General features: G+C 38.0%; 1 protein-coding gene across 1 annotated transcript in view; it reads right to left on the bottom strand.

Moving 5' to 3' along the window:
- LOC120629960 (vacuolar protein sorting-associated protein 13A-like) overlaps positions 1-16483 on the bottom strand; it is a 50258-nt gene that overhangs the window by 28393 nt on the left and 5382 nt on the right. The window contains exons 3-26 of the mRNA XM_039899055.1: positions 15385-15785; positions 14795-15006; positions 14533-14707; positions 13923-14196; positions 13428-13671; positions 12946-13076; positions 11955-12155; positions 11290-11498; positions 10821-10965; positions 10521-10657; positions 10058-10327; positions 9788-9966; positions 8943-9172; positions 7723-7865; positions 6966-7100; positions 6106-6277; positions 5324-5470; positions 3883-4008; positions 3456-3522; positions 2954-3111; positions 2069-2276; positions 1279-1390; positions 901-1119; positions 507-700 (exon numbers count right to left, since the gene is read on the bottom strand). Coding sequence (XP_039754989.1) covers positions 507-700; positions 901-1119; positions 1279-1390; positions 2069-2276; positions 2954-3111; positions 3456-3522; positions 3883-4008; positions 5324-5470; positions 6106-6277; positions 6966-7100; positions 7723-7865; positions 8943-9172; positions 9788-9966; positions 10058-10327; positions 10521-10657; positions 10821-10965; positions 11290-11498; positions 11955-12155; positions 12946-13076; positions 13428-13671; positions 13923-14196; positions 14533-14707; positions 14795-15006; positions 15385-15785 — 4489 coding nt within the window. The remainder of the gene's footprint in view (positions 1-506; positions 701-900; positions 1120-1278; positions 1391-2068; positions 2277-2953; positions 3112-3455; positions 3523-3882; positions 4009-5323; positions 5471-6105; positions 6278-6965; positions 7101-7722; positions 7866-8942; positions 9173-9787; positions 9967-10057; positions 10328-10520; positions 10658-10820; positions 10966-11289; positions 11499-11954; positions 12156-12945; positions 13077-13427; positions 13672-13922; positions 14197-14532; positions 14708-14794; positions 15007-15384; positions 15786-16483) is intronic.

The following is a 16483-nucleotide window of genomic DNA, read 5'->3' as shown; positions in this document are numbered from 1 at the left end:
CCAGTTAGAATCAGTTAAACAGCTAAGTATCATTCAAAACAACAGTCTCGTTAAAAATTATCAATCCAAGAAAATGAATTTATTTAAAACAATTTGTATTGCTTGTATCACTGACGAAATAATACCTCAGTAAAGGCATGCTATATATAGATTTTTTATTTGATAGATAATAATGTTCAATGAAGCGGTGATAGTCTATTGGGTAGGACTTCGACTTAATTTACCAGGAGCCGAGTTCGAATCCCAGCACGCACCTCTAACTTTTCTAAGTTATGTGCTTGTTCGCTAGGAAACCTGCATGCCTGAGAATTCTCCATTATGTACTCAAAAGGTGTGTGGAATCTACCAATCCACACTGGGCCAGCGTGGTGGATTACGACCTTAACCCCTTCTCATTGTGGGAGGAGACCCGTGCACTGTAGTGGGCCGGTAATGGGTTGATACGATGAATGTTCAATTCAGTTGATTATTAGGTCAGTTTAACTATCGAGAGAATATTTTCTCACCTGGCATCGCATCTAGTAAGCTTTTCACGAGCCGCAATAGGAAAGGTAGAGAAAGATTAAGCCGCGTTCTTTCCACTCTTACATCCAAAGTCACAGCGCGCGCAGATCGACGTAAGGAAGCTTCCAGTAAAGCTGGTCGAACCACTGAAAACCCACCGGCAGCGCGGCTACCACCGCCTTGAGATTCGAAAATTCTGGAATAGGAAGAACTGATTTTTATCAAGTTGAAAAAAGAGTTGAATCTGTAGGAAGATGGATTTAAATAAGTTATCAGAATGTGTATATGTATTGTGTTTAGAAGAAGAAAATTAAGAAAACCTAAAATGAATGGTTTGATAAAAAATAAAAATAACTTTTTCACAAGCACTTTCACGCTTTCATGTTAATACAATACCTTCTGATAACAATAGTGGTATCAGGTCGTATATCCTCAATAAGAAGGCTCTGCAAACTGGCCTTCACTTCGATACTGCTGTCCGAGTAATAGTCGAAATGTACGTTAGCTTCTCCCGCCGTCACTTTGGCGAGGCCATGGTTGAGGTCGCGCACTGGTGAGCTTAACACTTCATCCATATCTGAGAATAGTTTCAGTTCCACTCCTTCAAGAGAGAATCTGGCAAAATGATTAGACTACGTTAGAAAAATAACTCTCAACCCAATTCTTACCCCAACTATATATAGCATCTATGATGTCGTAACATCATTTTGGAAAGTTTTAGATTGAATTATTCAACAGAGACACACCTACTTAGTATTACTAATATTAAATCACCTCAGAACTGATTCCTTCCTTACAGGTTCTCCTTGAGCAAAAAATGCTTGCAGTTTCTTAACTGTCGCTTCAGATGGCGCTATTTCTACTGGAGAGCTGGGTGTTATGCTACCTGCAATAAGAAATTCTTCTATAAATTAACAACCAAACCAATTTTTTTATTGTCTTCCCTACTTGTTATTTCAAGCTTATGTTAATCCTTTATTAAACATAAAAACGTGTATTTTAATTCTCAAAAATTGAAGATTTGGTTTAGTAGTATTCAAGCAAGCCAGCCATCCATTAGTGATAGCTATATGCTTTCACTAATGGATTGAGGGGCTACGCACCAGTGGAATTGTCAAGTTTAAGTAGGTAATTAAATGTTATTGATATACTCTCATTATTTATTTAATAATTCATGTTATATCAAATTATTTTAATCAAATAACTGTATTAGATTTCCTAAATCAAAAGTTGATTCAATCCATGGTTGCCTAGGTTTAAGATGTGAATTTCGACGCAATTCAACCTTAACTTTTTTTAATTCTGTTGGGTATGATCTCTTATCTAGTGAAAGACTTTCTTAAATAACTTATTCTCATAAGTTATTTAAGAAAGAAGAAGTAGAATGAAGTAAAATTCATAATTTTTTTTTTTTAATATTTAATAGTATCCGTACGCAATTTACACACAACACAACAAGGCAACATATTCACGATATATCAATAAATATCTATCATTCTTACAGATAAGGGGATTAATTCCTAATACCGGATCTCAGACCAGTAGCATGTTTGCAGTCACTTACTAATATAATGTCCTTCGCTAAGATTGTCGCTCCATACAGCTAGAACTGTGGCCAAGTCCTTCTGGCCAAGGTTCAGGGACACGGTGTCCATGACGATGTCAGCCTCGCAAAGCAGTAAATCTCTATACGCGCTCGTGTTCGCCACTTGAGTGTAACTGACAGCTCTTTTTAAATCGCAGTTCACGGAAATCGGCTCCAAGATGGGCTCCTAAAATGATTTGTACATTATAAAATTTCTTGTACTTTACATTTTCCAGAATTTTAGAATATAACTACAAACATACAATCACAAATATCATCATCATCATCATCATCATCATCAACATCAACATATCAACGAATCACCGGCCCACTACAGTGCACGTGTCTCCTCCCAGAATGACAAGGAGTTAAAGCCGTAGTCCATCACGCTGGTCCAGTGCAGATTAGTTTGCTCCACACACCTTCAAGAACATTATGGCGAACTCTCAGGCATGCACGTTGTTTTCCTTCACCTTGTTTTTTATAGAAAGTTATATTTTAATTGCTTAAAACGCACCTAACTTAGAAAAGTAATAGGTAGGGGTTTTAGGGATTCGACTCGGCCACCCAAAGTAGAGTCTAAGTCCAACCAGAAGTAGGGACTTCCGACTCCACTTTCGGTACTAAAAAACAAATACAAACACAAAACATGCAAATCATCGAATCTCGTTGGGCCAACATTATTTTCACGAGATAATATTAGAAGGCCGAACCGTTTGTAGATGGGTATATTAATTGTTAGTTATTAAGAAAAAGGACGATTTTTACATATCCTTTATATGTCATCATAGATCCTGTTTCTTTTAGTAATGTAAAGCCATGGAGGATCACCTAGGTAAAATGTAAAAACTTTTTCAGCCAAACCTGTACTTCAAGAGTGCCAGCCAAAGTCATCACAGCTCGTGAAAGCGTGATATTTACATGCTTTATCAGCACGTTGTCGATCACTGGACTCAGTACTGGATTGGTCGCTTCTATGCTTGCGTTCACAGTCTTGAAGAAATTCTCAATGAGCAAGTCCCCTATGAAACACAATGAAATAGTTTAATATATTCAGAGTTACATGAATAAATAAATACATGGCTAGCCCCAAAGTAAGCGTAGCTTGTGTAATATTTTTATGAATAATATACATAAATACTTCATGTTCATCACCAAAAAACCATTATTACAATAATTTTATAAAGTCGGTAAATAATTAAACTTTTGATGGATTCGAACGATGCGAAGATACCTCCCGGTGTCTTTGTCGTTATCACTATATTGCTAAACAAAAAACCGGACGAAAACATTTACCAGCTCTCATTTATCTAGCTCTACATAACTCTAAGGAACAAAAATAAATGTAAAAAAATCAAGACCTTACCCATGTTTAGAACCAATAAGTTCGGCGACGAGGGCTTTTGAGGTAATAGGAAAACTGGAGCATGAACCTAAAATAATAAAATTATAAGTACTTCAGTAATATAAAAATAGCATTATCAATAAATCACACATTTGAGATCTGTCTATATCAATAATTTATTATATTTTGCATCAATTGATAAAGAGACTGTATTTTAGATGAATAATATAAAATTCGTATTTGTAATTTCTTCACCATTATGAATTAAATAAATTTAGTACTATTATTATTTATATCCCTACTTAATGATTTGTATCGTTAAGACGATGATTAAAGAGTGTGAGGTTTTATATGTTTTCCTTCGCCGTTAAAGCATGTGTGATATTGCAGTGATATTTAAACAAAGGGAGGCCGAAACCCTAACCATTAGTTATCAGTCTTTCTATACCTCAATGGCAAGGTTGACTTTCAAAGGGGCAGTTCTTATGGAAGCAGCTTTCTCGTGCGCCGCTCGTTCAGCGGCAGCGGCCGCTTCAGTGGCCGCCGCAGTCGGCAGCAGGGGCTCCAGGAATTGCTGAGACACAGATAAGTGTATTGTAATGGCAACAGTGTCTAATGGATGGAAGCAGGCGTTGCTTTACAGAATTCCATGAAACGCAAGCAAAGTCACATTAAAAATTGAGCAAAGTCAAAGTCAAAAAATATCTTTATTCAAGTGGGTGGCACTTTTGATTCGTACATAACTTGAGAAGTACACGGTAGTGAGATGATGGCGATAACTATATTCGTTAACTTGAAACTAAAGCTACGAGGGTTCCAAACGCATCCTGGTCTAAGCAGTAGCCCACAACTAGCTTAGCCGAGTGTTTTTTTTGTTATCACCATCTCACATTGTCATTTAAAATTATTATAAGAGCAATAATTCACACCCAAGCTATTTCATCGATTACGTAGTCCTTTATATTATAATAGAACTTTTCTATAAGTTTACGTTTAATACAAACTTTGAACATTTTAAGAGACATCTCCAAGATGTCAATGGGTAATTTATTGTAAAATCGTATGCAATTTACTTTAAAAGAATTATGAATATTATGTAACCTAGTATATTGCACTGTAAGTTTGTTCTTACTTCTTGAAATTATTGCAGTACATTTTGTCTTAAATTTAGAAATGTTTTTATGAACGTACATTAAATTTTCAATTATATACTGACTATATACTGTCATATTTTAAAATCTTTAAATTTATCTCTCAATAACTTAAAGCTTAGCTTAAGTTTTATTAGCGAAAATATCTGTTTTTCATTGTTAGACATTTATGGCATATTGCACCAATCTTGACTCAATTTGGTGGATACAAGAATGCGACTTTTAGATGGATTTAGGATATGTTTTTTACCGCTACAATTTAGCCCATGGCTGCATTCTCAAGTTATCATGCTGCTAAAAATTTCATGTGCTGAATCGCGTTGAAAGGTGATAACTCAAAACGGCCATAGCCTTCCAACAGATCAGATCAGTGAATTCTGATATCATGAACCCTCACATTCCGAACTACCCTGTCATTTGAATCTGTCGGAAGTATAACTATAGCTGATAACCACTTCAAGGGTTGCAACACCCTCACCGGGTCACGGGGGGAACGCTAATGCTTATCATGAGAAGACGCCAGGGCTCTTTGACATTGAACCTGTGGCCTTCCACTTAAAAACCACTGCGAGTGAACAACCATTTAACCTGAAACGTTTCCGAAAAGTAACCAAGAGCTGTCTTTACGGGATATATCAAATGTAATTTTGCATAAGAATGGCAGGACTTTTTGGCTTAGGAAAACGGTCAATAAAATGGTTCCCACTTAACGCGCTTGAATATTTCTTGACTTAATACCTGTAGCTGATAAAGAAGAGAACAGAAGAGTACGACGTGTAGTCTGCCCACACATATGCGCAGTTCTGCGTCTGAGCGAGCTCGTATGCCCGTTGCAGAACGCACGTACTTTATCTCTATAACCTTGTCTTCATCTGGCCACACCAACTGAAATATATTTCATTTAATTCTTTCTTCCGCTGTCTAAAATGCATTATTATACCTCAATACAGTTGTCTTGTAATAATTTGTATTTTACTCGTAGTAGAAGTTTTCGTTAGCCTGCTTGTCCGGTGAAGTACAACCGCAGAGCTAATTTGTGCCACAAAGCAACATCGTTTCCGGTTTGAAGGGTATTATGACAGTGCGTTTGCAGAGCGTGTCCGCAGGAAATGTTGCTGCGTTTATAGGCCATGGATTTCATAGCACGGCTAGCATGGGCAGGAGACAACTATCTCCCCGGGGAAAGGATAAAAATTTATCTTCTCCTATCACTTTATCAACTGTCAGAGCACCGGCGCACGAGTGGAAATAATATCCAAATAATGGGTGGACACATTAATTATATTCCTCGTCAGGGTATATAATCGGGGGATATATTTTTGTCTCCTGTCTGTGCTAGCCTTGTTGGTAGGCCATCAGCTTGGTCCATCAATTATTACTATAAAAATCCTCGAACTACTCCAATCTAGAAATATTTAGGACTCTATTTAGGATATTCTAGTGCCATTACTTGGGTATATTGTGATTACAAGTATCGTTTTTGGTGATAAGAAAATTGTGATGTAATCAGCTTTCCATACCTTAGGATATAGAGTAGCTTCAGCTAGATCGTCCACTTGCAATGAGCCGAGAAACAGCTTGAAAATGAGCCGGTCATTGGCTCGAAATACACAGTCACTCTCCAGAGACGTAATTCGCACTTCAACGAAAGGATTTTCGACCTGGCAGAGACGAGCCGTTATTGAGGATAATCTGAAAATGTAAACTATACATTAAATCGGTGATAGCGGTTGAAGTTGTTATAGCCTAGTGGTTAAAGCTTCGGCTTTCCTTTCGCACGCACCAGTAACTTTTTTCGGAGCTATGCTATGTATCATTTGCTTTAAACGGTGATGGAAAACATCGTGAGGTGCCAAACCGACATGCCTGAGAGTTCTCCATAACGTTCTCAAGAGCGTGTGAAGTCTACCAATCTTGTAGACACAATAAATGTAGGCCTAAACCCTTCTCATTCTGAGAGGAGACCCGTGCCCTGTTGTGGGCCAGTAATGAGTTGATGATGATGACGATGATTATGAAATTAAATCTCCATCCAAGCCAACTCAATTCAGGAAGTGGCGCTATGTAGCGACGAGGTCGCCAATTTATACTGCGTATCTTCTAACATACTAGCTATTATTGCTTGTATATTTTAGCATTATTGTTATTTTCGGAAAACTGTTTTTTTATTCAAATATTTGCATAAAATTAAAACGTACTGGTGAACACCAGATGTTAAGTTATTACCGAGGCCCATTAAGATATACACCACCATAATATAAATTTTTGGTCTTTTAAATTTCAACTTGGTACTTCAAGCCATTTCCGAAAACAAGGAAAAAATTCTATAAAAGGTATTTATGAAAATGCAAATAATAATGGCTAATGAAACATTACCAACCTTACAGAATAGCTGAACTTGGTAGCACCGGGTGGAACTGGAGGGTCTGCATCAGGTCTCATCAAATAATCCCACAGGGTTCGAGTCTTTGGCAGAACGATGTTATTAATATTGAGGGAGTGACGTTTTTGAATTCTAAAAAATAAATAAATATTAAGTGTTTTATTACCGGACCCAAAGCAGAAGATGCTTAATTGTATGCGTATTTTTTGTTTGTTTTTATCTCGGGATTCACGGCATGCGGTTGTTTTGAGAAAATAATCCATAGTTACTTCACTCCATTTAGCACTTGACAGTAACTATTTTACCTCTAATGTTCTAATCGTTTACCATAAAATGGGGAAACTAGCTAAAGTTTGTGAGCTAGCAACATTACGCAGGTGTGAAGTGAGACGTGCGCGGTGCGTTTTCACAGTTTTTGGACACAACGCACTGCATTCAATAAAGGCTGAACGAGAGTTCTCTATGTTCTTAACTCTGTGCCTGGACCAAATCAATGAAATAACGACTAGTTACTTACAAATGCAAAAGTGTGTTTGTTTGTTTGTCCTTACTTTACGCCCTTACTGAGCAACCAATCCACTTGATTTTGGCAATGTAAGTTGAAAGGAGGGAGAGCAACATAGTCTACTTTTTCTCCCAGGATTTTTTTTTTTAAACTGTAAAAACTAACCACGATAAATATTTGATATTCTCGTTAAAAATAACGTCCTCTGACTGTTGTCTTAATGAATTGATGATGATAATGATAACTTACTTTCGGTTGATATAATGCAGATACTTGAATAGTGTAGTCAGTGCTGAAGCGTGCACTAGCAGCGTGAGCGGCCCGACATCGGCCACGAGTGCTTGCTCCACGTTGTGGAAGTGGGAACGGAACTCAGGGCAGTTCGCTCGCACCTGCAAATTTATATCCGTATATCAACTTGAAATATGAATTATTATTATTGTGATTCTTTTTTAATTGAATTTAGGTTTATAATAATTTTACACCACCACCTATTTTTTTCGCAATTGTTGTCCTAATATATATCTACCTAATATCCTAAGGTTGCCTGGTAGAGATCGCTTCTAAGAGATAAGGCCGCCTTTGGTGTTCTACTCCAGTCTTTGTGTTTCTCTCTATTTGTCCTTTATTTTCCTAACTGTGTAGTTGTGTATAAATAAAATTAATAAATAAATAAATATGAAACACTACATAGTAATAACATTATTATGATCGGCAAAAAACATCAAAAAACGCATTTATTGTAAGGGGCAGAAGACACTTTTTTGTTACTGTACCATTCTTATTCTATTCTTCTTCGTATTGCTATATTCGATCAGAAACCTTCGTTTCAATGAGTAAGTATAAATTAAAAGCCATTGTAATCTTCAAATAGAGTAAAGATGGATTGATAAGCAAGAAGAAAAATCAAGTCCAACTATCTACAATCACCATCACATCGTATCGCCTTTGGTTTCTTATCTGTACTTGCTCTTTTTCCGTTTCAACTTCAACATTTTTTATTTCAACGATCAGTGTCTTGTGATGAATGTAAGCGGAACTCGCTGCTTCAAAGCAACTTTGTTAGTTATTACCTACTAACCTGAGAGAAGTATTATGAAAATTAAGCTTAATTTGCTATAGTTGACTTTACAATAAATAATTGTTGTACTTAACAATTATTCATTGTAAAGTCAACATCTCCTGAGGATGCTCCGGTTTCGGAGCGAAACGTGCGTAGAGGGTACATTGCCGCAGATCTGTTTGGTGTGGAGTATAAGGATTGAAAAAATTATTAACTACACCATACAGATTCTCCTGCTTTTCGCGGAGTATAGCAAATTAAGCTTATTTTTCATAATACATCATAGATTTCCGCAAAGTGGCGTTACTTCTATTCAAACTTTATTTCTTCTATTACAAACTTTACGCGCGCTTAACTTTATTTGAATCTTTGAGTAAAGAGAATTATTGACGTGGTATCGACTCACCTTCCTGTATAGCAAATTAAACAATTCCCCAGAACTGGTGAGCAGTTCCAAATACTGCCCAGTGTTGCTGTGGTGCTGCTTGTCAGTGAGCAGCGCTTGCCCGATGGACAGCTGTATGGCTGGCCCGAACTGCATCAGCGCTACGTCTAAGCATACTTTACTGACGCTCAGCATCACATAGGGCTTGTCCGTTTGTTCACTTGATCGGCTTAGGTTGATAACTATTTCACCTATATAGAGAAATGTAAATCATTGAGCCGTTTTGTGGTTTTGCGTCGGTGGAATTTTTGAGTAAATGATTTATTTTTTTCTACTATAAGTTAGCCCTGGACTGCAATCTCACCTGATGGTAAATTATGACGCAGTCTAAGATGGTAGCGAGCTAACCTGTTTGCTAGTATGACAGTTATATTAAACCCATGCCGCTAATCGGTTTCTACGTGACATCGTACCGGAACGCTAAATCGCTTCGAGGCACTTGTCAGTAGGGTGGTAACTACCACGGCGGAAGCCTCTCACCAGACAAAAACAACACACAATATATGATGTTGATTACAAATCTCAATTAAATTTACCAGGAAGAAAGAATAAGGATGTCAGCAACGATATATTTTACAGCTCTTGGCAGCTTTACTCGTAAATAAAAATGAGAAGATTAATCTATAGATTCAATAAGAAATTGTTATTACACAAATTACAATAGTAGGAGAAATAGCAACTAAATAAATAAATAACCTTTATAGTATGGTATATATATATATATATACCTTTTCGGTGACGAGTCTGAACTTGAAATCAAGGAACAAAGCTACTTTACTTTTAAAATATCAAATTCAATAATTCACCTATAATGAATCTCATGAGGGTCCCAATAGTGTTGCTAGGCGACACGTTGTCATCAAAACCAGGAAGGTCCACAGATCTTGCATATTCTTCTACATCCTCATCGCTAAAGTCCGCGGTGGGTAGGGATTCTTCAGCTGGAGACTTGGTACTCTCACCATCCATCATGGTTTCACCTGCCCTAAAGTTAACAGTAGATTAAGAACATAACTAGTTGTGACAAGGTTTACCCTTAGAAATGATCTCATTATGTATCCGTTATTTTAACTAACCTGTGTCTACTGAAGTAAGCCGCTACAATCTTTTGCCTCAACTTCACCAGATCCTTGTAACCTGGGTCAGCTGTCACCTTGTCCAACTCGAAGGCTTCCAACAGCTCAGGGTCTACAATCTCCTCGACATAATCTCCAGAATCCATGAAGGAAACTGGCACAGTGTTGGGTGTTGGTACCGGAAGGTTGTCGAAGAAGTCCAGAAGATAGCCGATGATGCGGTCCGAGAGATTGAACTTGAGACTCGATAACGAAATGTTGAGCTTGTATCTAAAAATTATATTAAATAATAAATAAAAAATATATATACGAGTTACGACAATACACGCCCCAAAGTAGCCTTGGACTCCGAAAGCTGGGTTGCTGCCCACTGCGCCAATCGACCGTCAGTATAATTAGTAGACAATACATTTCGTATTAAAGAAAGTAAGTATGATTTTTTTTAAATTAAAAAAGTAATTACCTGGGAAGCAATTTATAGTCTTTCTTAATGCTGGTAGAGAAGACCAGCTGGGCCTTAAGCCGCGGAATTAAGTGCAGCTCCGAGTCCCCATGTTTCCGTGCTTCTCGCCATGTGTCAGTCCATTCGCAGAAGAGTACCTAGAGTGATAATACCATTTTGATGATATTACTAAAAGCTCAAATGTTTACCTGTATAAGTCCCCTATACTTTGCTTAAATAATTTTAAATTTGAATTCATTTGTGTTGAGGGCTTATTCAAAGATATATAAGATAAGATGAAAAGCATCATAAACGACTTACTTGCACAGAACACTCGGCGTGAAAGCGGTCGTAGAGTCTTTCTTCCAGCTCCATACAAGTGGCATCCTCAAGCGTAAGGTTGGAAGGTTGCAGGTCTGATTTTACCACTATTCGATTAATGTCCAGTACCATGACACGACCGGGCCTTGAATAAATGAATGTTTGTATGAATGTCATTTGTCCATGTCGCACAATCGTAAAACAAATCTAGCAATAATAGTTCTGGCGTGCCACCGCTACCAACTCGTGCGTTATGTAGCTCAAAGCATTTGGTGCAGGTAATTATAATACTTAATAGAAACGGGTCTTTATTGAGGTTATTGTAGTAACGTCCTACAATAACCTCAATTAAGACCAATGAAGTAGTTTTTTACAAAAGTTTGCTAAAGGGTTTCCACGAATAAATTCAGCACTCAGAGATTAACTTTCCAACTCCCAATTAACTAGTGGTACCTAGTAGACTACATACTTGTGCACACAACCGTGTTCCGGCAGAATGATGGCAGGTCCCTTCAGATCTACATTCAAATGGAATATCTTCCGGCGGCTGATCGCATGCGCCAACACAGACTTGCTCATGGCGGTAACTTGATCGGCCGCCAATGATACCTCCGCTGCTAACTCCTCTGACGTCATTGAATGGGTTTGGAAGAAGTTTATCAGCTCTGTGAATGCATGCTGCAAACACATTCATTTCGAGTTTATTAGTTCTTGGTAATTTTGTTGTTAATGTTTTCATACAGGTCATACGTTAGATGAATGTGCAATGAAACAAATAGGCAACTTCTTAAATTTCCACAAAAATCTTTTATTATCCATTTATATATTTCAATCCATGTTTGGACATCGTAATTCGAAGTTTATCTTAAGAACTCTATATTTATATGTGGGTAATAAAATTCTCGGGTAGCCAAAAACTTGCGCCAAAAGCTTGGAAGACCTTTAAATCACTACACAGAAGCACTTACAATCATTTAGAAATATTTATGAACGGTTCTATATAAAAGGGTATTCTTATAAAGACCTGCCTTTTCAAGATAGAGTTTTCTGAATCTCAATTATAGTTACAGTCAATTTATTCTTAGTTTAACTTAAGATTACGTACCATTTCAATTTAAATAAACTTTACATTACCTCCACATATACCATTTCAACGGGCTCAACGTGGCATGTGACACCCAAATCAGCGTGACTGTTTGCCGGATTCTTCTCAACATCCAAAGCCAATACTGTGTTGGTTCCTACAGTAGTTCCCTGAGCGGCTATTAGTAGAGGCACCAGCTCTCCATCGGAGGACATGCCTTCGATTACTATGCTCTCTGTCCGCGCTGATACCTGTATAGGACATTCACATAAGCATTAACATGAATCGTATGTGTAGCTATATATAAGTGACTTTTATGTATTCAGAAAAATATAGAAAAATTTAGATTATTTTTATTACCACTCTGCCAACTGTGGCCGTGGTCTTAGAAGAAAAATAAGTGTTCTTCCTCTATAATTTAACTATCCAAAAAAGATCATAGAATGGCCAAAAAGGTGCAAAAAGGGTGACTTTCGTTTTCTTACATTTTTGAATCAAACCCACTCTGATATAGACGTAGACATACCTTCAGGCAGCAGAAGATGTAATCCTACCCACATTTCCGATAAACTAAGTCATCATCATCATCATCATCAACCCATTACCGGCCCACTACAGGACACGATTCTCCTCCCACAATGAGAAGGGGTTAAGGCCATAGTCCACCACGCTGGCCCTGTGCGGATTGGTTGACTCCACACACCTTTGAGAACATTATAGAAAACTCTCAGGCATGCAGGTTTCCTCACGATGTTTACCTTCGCCGTTGAAGCAAGCTATATTTAATTGGTTAATTAAAACGCACATAACGTAGAAAAGTTAGAAGCTTCGAACTCGGCCCCCCGAAATTGAAACCGAAGTTTTATCCACTGAGCTATCACCGCTTCGATAAACTAAGTAACTCACAGATAATATTTGGGCAAAACGCGAGATGCCAGAATTAATCCAGGTTTAATATCTCATAAAAATTAGCTTATCTTTTTGACATGGACTGTACTAAAAGTATATAATACCCTCGTCAGGTGCCAAAAAATATTTTACCTTATACGCTTTCGCAGATGGTCTCGTTTCTATGGATGCGAGGAACTGAGTGAGGCTAATGACCAGCACTTCCTTACTTCTATTCATCATAGTCAGCGTGCAGTTTGCTAAGGTCAGATTCAGTTTGTGCTCTGAAAAAATATTGAAATTTACTAACGGCTGATGTAGACGGTGATGGCGATAACCACATTCGTAAACTTAAAACTAAAGTTACGAAGGTTCCAAACGCGTTCTGGACTAAGAAGAAGCCCACAACAAACTTAGCCGGGTGTTCTTTTTTGTTATCACCATCTCACATTGTTTTTTAAAATTATTAGAAGAACAATCTGGTTAAACTAATAATACACACCCAAATTTTTATATCCACATTTCTGAAACTACCTCAACCCTGAACCAAACTCCGATTTCTTTATCTTCGAGCTAAAAGTTTATTGAATTGCAAGGGAAGTCGAATCTAGAATTTAATTAAACATCCTACTTACCAATGTATTGTTTCGACTTGTCCTGTCTCGGCGCACCTTCAGCATAGCCGATTAGTTCGCAGACCTTCTTCTTTTCAGGACTAGATAGATGGCTCCAGAGAGTCTTGCACCTCTCAGTCTTTACGCAGAGTTCGACGCGAGACTTCGATTCGTTGTCTGAATCATTCTCAGTATCAGAAGTCGGCTTCCACCAGTCGAATTCCGTTTCAGCTACTTCTATTCTCTCGGGTTCTTGTGTGAGAAGCTGGAAACACTGCGTATTAAGTTTCTATTTGCTCGGTATATAATTCCTTGTTATTCTTAGCACACTTCAAAATTTTTAACGAACGACTATTCTTAAATTCACTTCGAGTTATGAGTTAATATTAAAACTATTTGTTTAAATCTACTACTCCAACAATATTAAATTTTATTTTAGGGGTGACTGCATTAAAACCATAATTGAAACCTGTAAAGGATGGCAGGGGCTAGTGACGTGTGACTACAGAAACTTACTTCAAACTTCGCTTGTTCCCTCGCAATAACTACCGATATAATCGGTAGACTGTCCTCGCATTTTTGAAGATCCAACTTCAGTTCGATATCGTTGGGACTCCTCAGAGTACTTTTGTAGGTTTTCTTATAAATGTTGTAGTTTTCTCGATGCTTCTTTATCGCTGCCCAGGTGTATGGGCGAACTCGTTGTTCCACCACGACGTTGTAAACGTATCGCCACCATTTCTTCACGTCTTTCGAGAGTGGTACTCCTGGATGTAGGTGACGGTACTTCCTGAAAAGCGAATATAATAGCTGAACATATCACACCGAAATTTAAAATGATCTTAAATCTGAGCCGTAATTATTTAACAACCACATACCCGCCGTCTTGGTTGTTCATCAGATCATCTGTTGGAATAGCGACGCACAGTATATTTTGTTTATGCCTTATATATTTCGTTACAACAACCTTTCACGCATAGTTCCTAGCTCAATTTTCTATATCAGACTTGTGCTTGAAGACTGATGAAGATGAAAATATGAAGTCGAAATTGTAGATATCGTGTTTCAAATAAGATCCTGTCTGGTATGAAATAATAAAAACATGAAATAACGGTGATAAATTTACCTATTTAGAGTAATCCTCTGAAAAGATGTAAGCAAGTTGTCAATGGACAGATACTGTCTTCGTGAAAGCTGCAATGCGCTGTCTTGAAGCACAGCATCCAAGAGTAGTCTAGGAACTCGTGGCTCACCCGACCGGTTTATTATCACCTTCACTTTACAGGTTACAGGCTTCAGCACTAAAACAAGTTCGAAATAATGGCGATGAATGGCAACTCACTGGCATATATGTACTGCCAACATTCTAGACCGTTTAAATTACTTACGGAACTCAAAATCCTCGTGGTGCATAGAAAACTTGTCCAAGCCAGTCAGCATATAGTGCTTCCAATTATAATACTGCATAGGTGTGATATGAGCTATCTCTACATCATCCAGGGCTGTGGCTGTAGGGTTCCAGTACAGGGAGAGTGACTCGACTCTCATCATTTGGTACACAGTTGAGGCGTTTGCTGGTGTCACTGAAGCCTTCCATTTGCTAGAACGATACCGGAGTTACGGTGAAAATTTTGATGAATTCAAAATATGATTATATTACCATATGATTTTTTTTCATCCATTCCATCCATTTCACTCAATTAAGGTAGGAGAGCCCGGGTTCGATTCTCTGAATTTTCTCTTGCCGGGTCTGGTGAGAGGCTTTGGCCATGGCTAGTTACCACTCTACCAACAAAAACATGCTACTTAGCGATTTAGCCTTCTGGTACGAGGTAAACGCGCGTAGAAACCGATTAGGGGTATGACTACCATAACACTTCCTTGTTAGCCCGCTAACATCTTAGACTGCATCATCACTTAACAATAGGTGAGATTGCAGCCAAGGCCTGACTTGTAGTGGAATAAAAAAAACACTCACCTATTTGTAGTCTCTATAGAGAGGCTCTGCAAACATAAACCGCAAGCAAGTGGCCCGTCTTTAGAACTAATCGAGTCTTCATATCTCACGTGGACATTTCTTACATAAATTTGCAGATTGTTTACTATGGCCGTGAACAAATTCCCAAAAAAGTTTTGCGGTCCCTTCAATACTTCGCTCTCGGCTTCCAAATCCTGAAGGATCTTCCTCTTGGCTGCTCTGGTCAGTCTTTTTTCTCTTTCTGGATCGAAATTACTGTTGGATATTGCTGGCCCGACGAGTATGAGGACATCTTCGATATGAACGATCACAGGCTGCGTATACAGACCCGACCACGGTATTTGCAAATTGATTTTTCCAATAGTTCCGATTTTTACATCGATTGGTAGATCGAGCTCGTACTGAAAATATTAGAATAAAAAAATCAAGAGCTATTTAAGTGCGAATCGGAATACGATGTTTATAGGATTCGAGAGTCTTGCAAGTAATAAAAAATTATGAAAATTAAGCTTATAATCCGCGAAAAGTAGGAGAATCTGTATGGTGTAATTTATAATTTCTTCAATCCTTATACTCCACAGCAAACAGATCTTCGGCAACGTACCCTCTACGCACGTTTCGCTCCGGAACCGGAGCATCCTAAGGAGATGTTGACTTTACAATGAATAATTGTTAAGTGAAAAATTCTTTCTTTTTCTTTTTCGAATGGACACTTGCTGATAACCACCAATCGTCAAAGGCGTCATCGGGGAGTGGGGCGAGCGCGAGAGCTCGCCATGAGAAAAGCCCCAGGGCTCGACGACATCAGGGGGGGTAGTGGGAGACGACGACCCGTGGGTGCCTCCTGCGAGGATTTGGACCTTGGCTCGGTTCAGCGTTGTTCTGATTTTATGGTTTTAGTCGGCTATACTTAATAATAGAGTTAATGTAATAGCCTCTACTTAAGTATAAATCGTTTGTTTAGGTTATAAGTAATTCTTTGTTAATATATCCTTTCCAGTTCGTTTACTAAGAGGCTTTAATTCGGGAAGTGAAATATAATGTTATACTATTCATATTGTTTAAGACCTTACATTCTTGTATATAACATTTCACTTTT

The sequence above is a fragment of the Pararge aegeria genome, chromosome 15, assembly GCF_905163445.1.
Source record: "Pararge aegeria chromosome 15, ilParAegt1.1, whole genome shotgun sequence".
Taxonomy (NCBI): domain Eukaryota; kingdom Metazoa; phylum Arthropoda; class Insecta; order Lepidoptera; family Nymphalidae; genus Pararge; species Pararge aegeria.
Note: the sequence above shows the minus strand (reverse complement) of the source record. Positions and strands in the feature narration are given on the sequence as shown.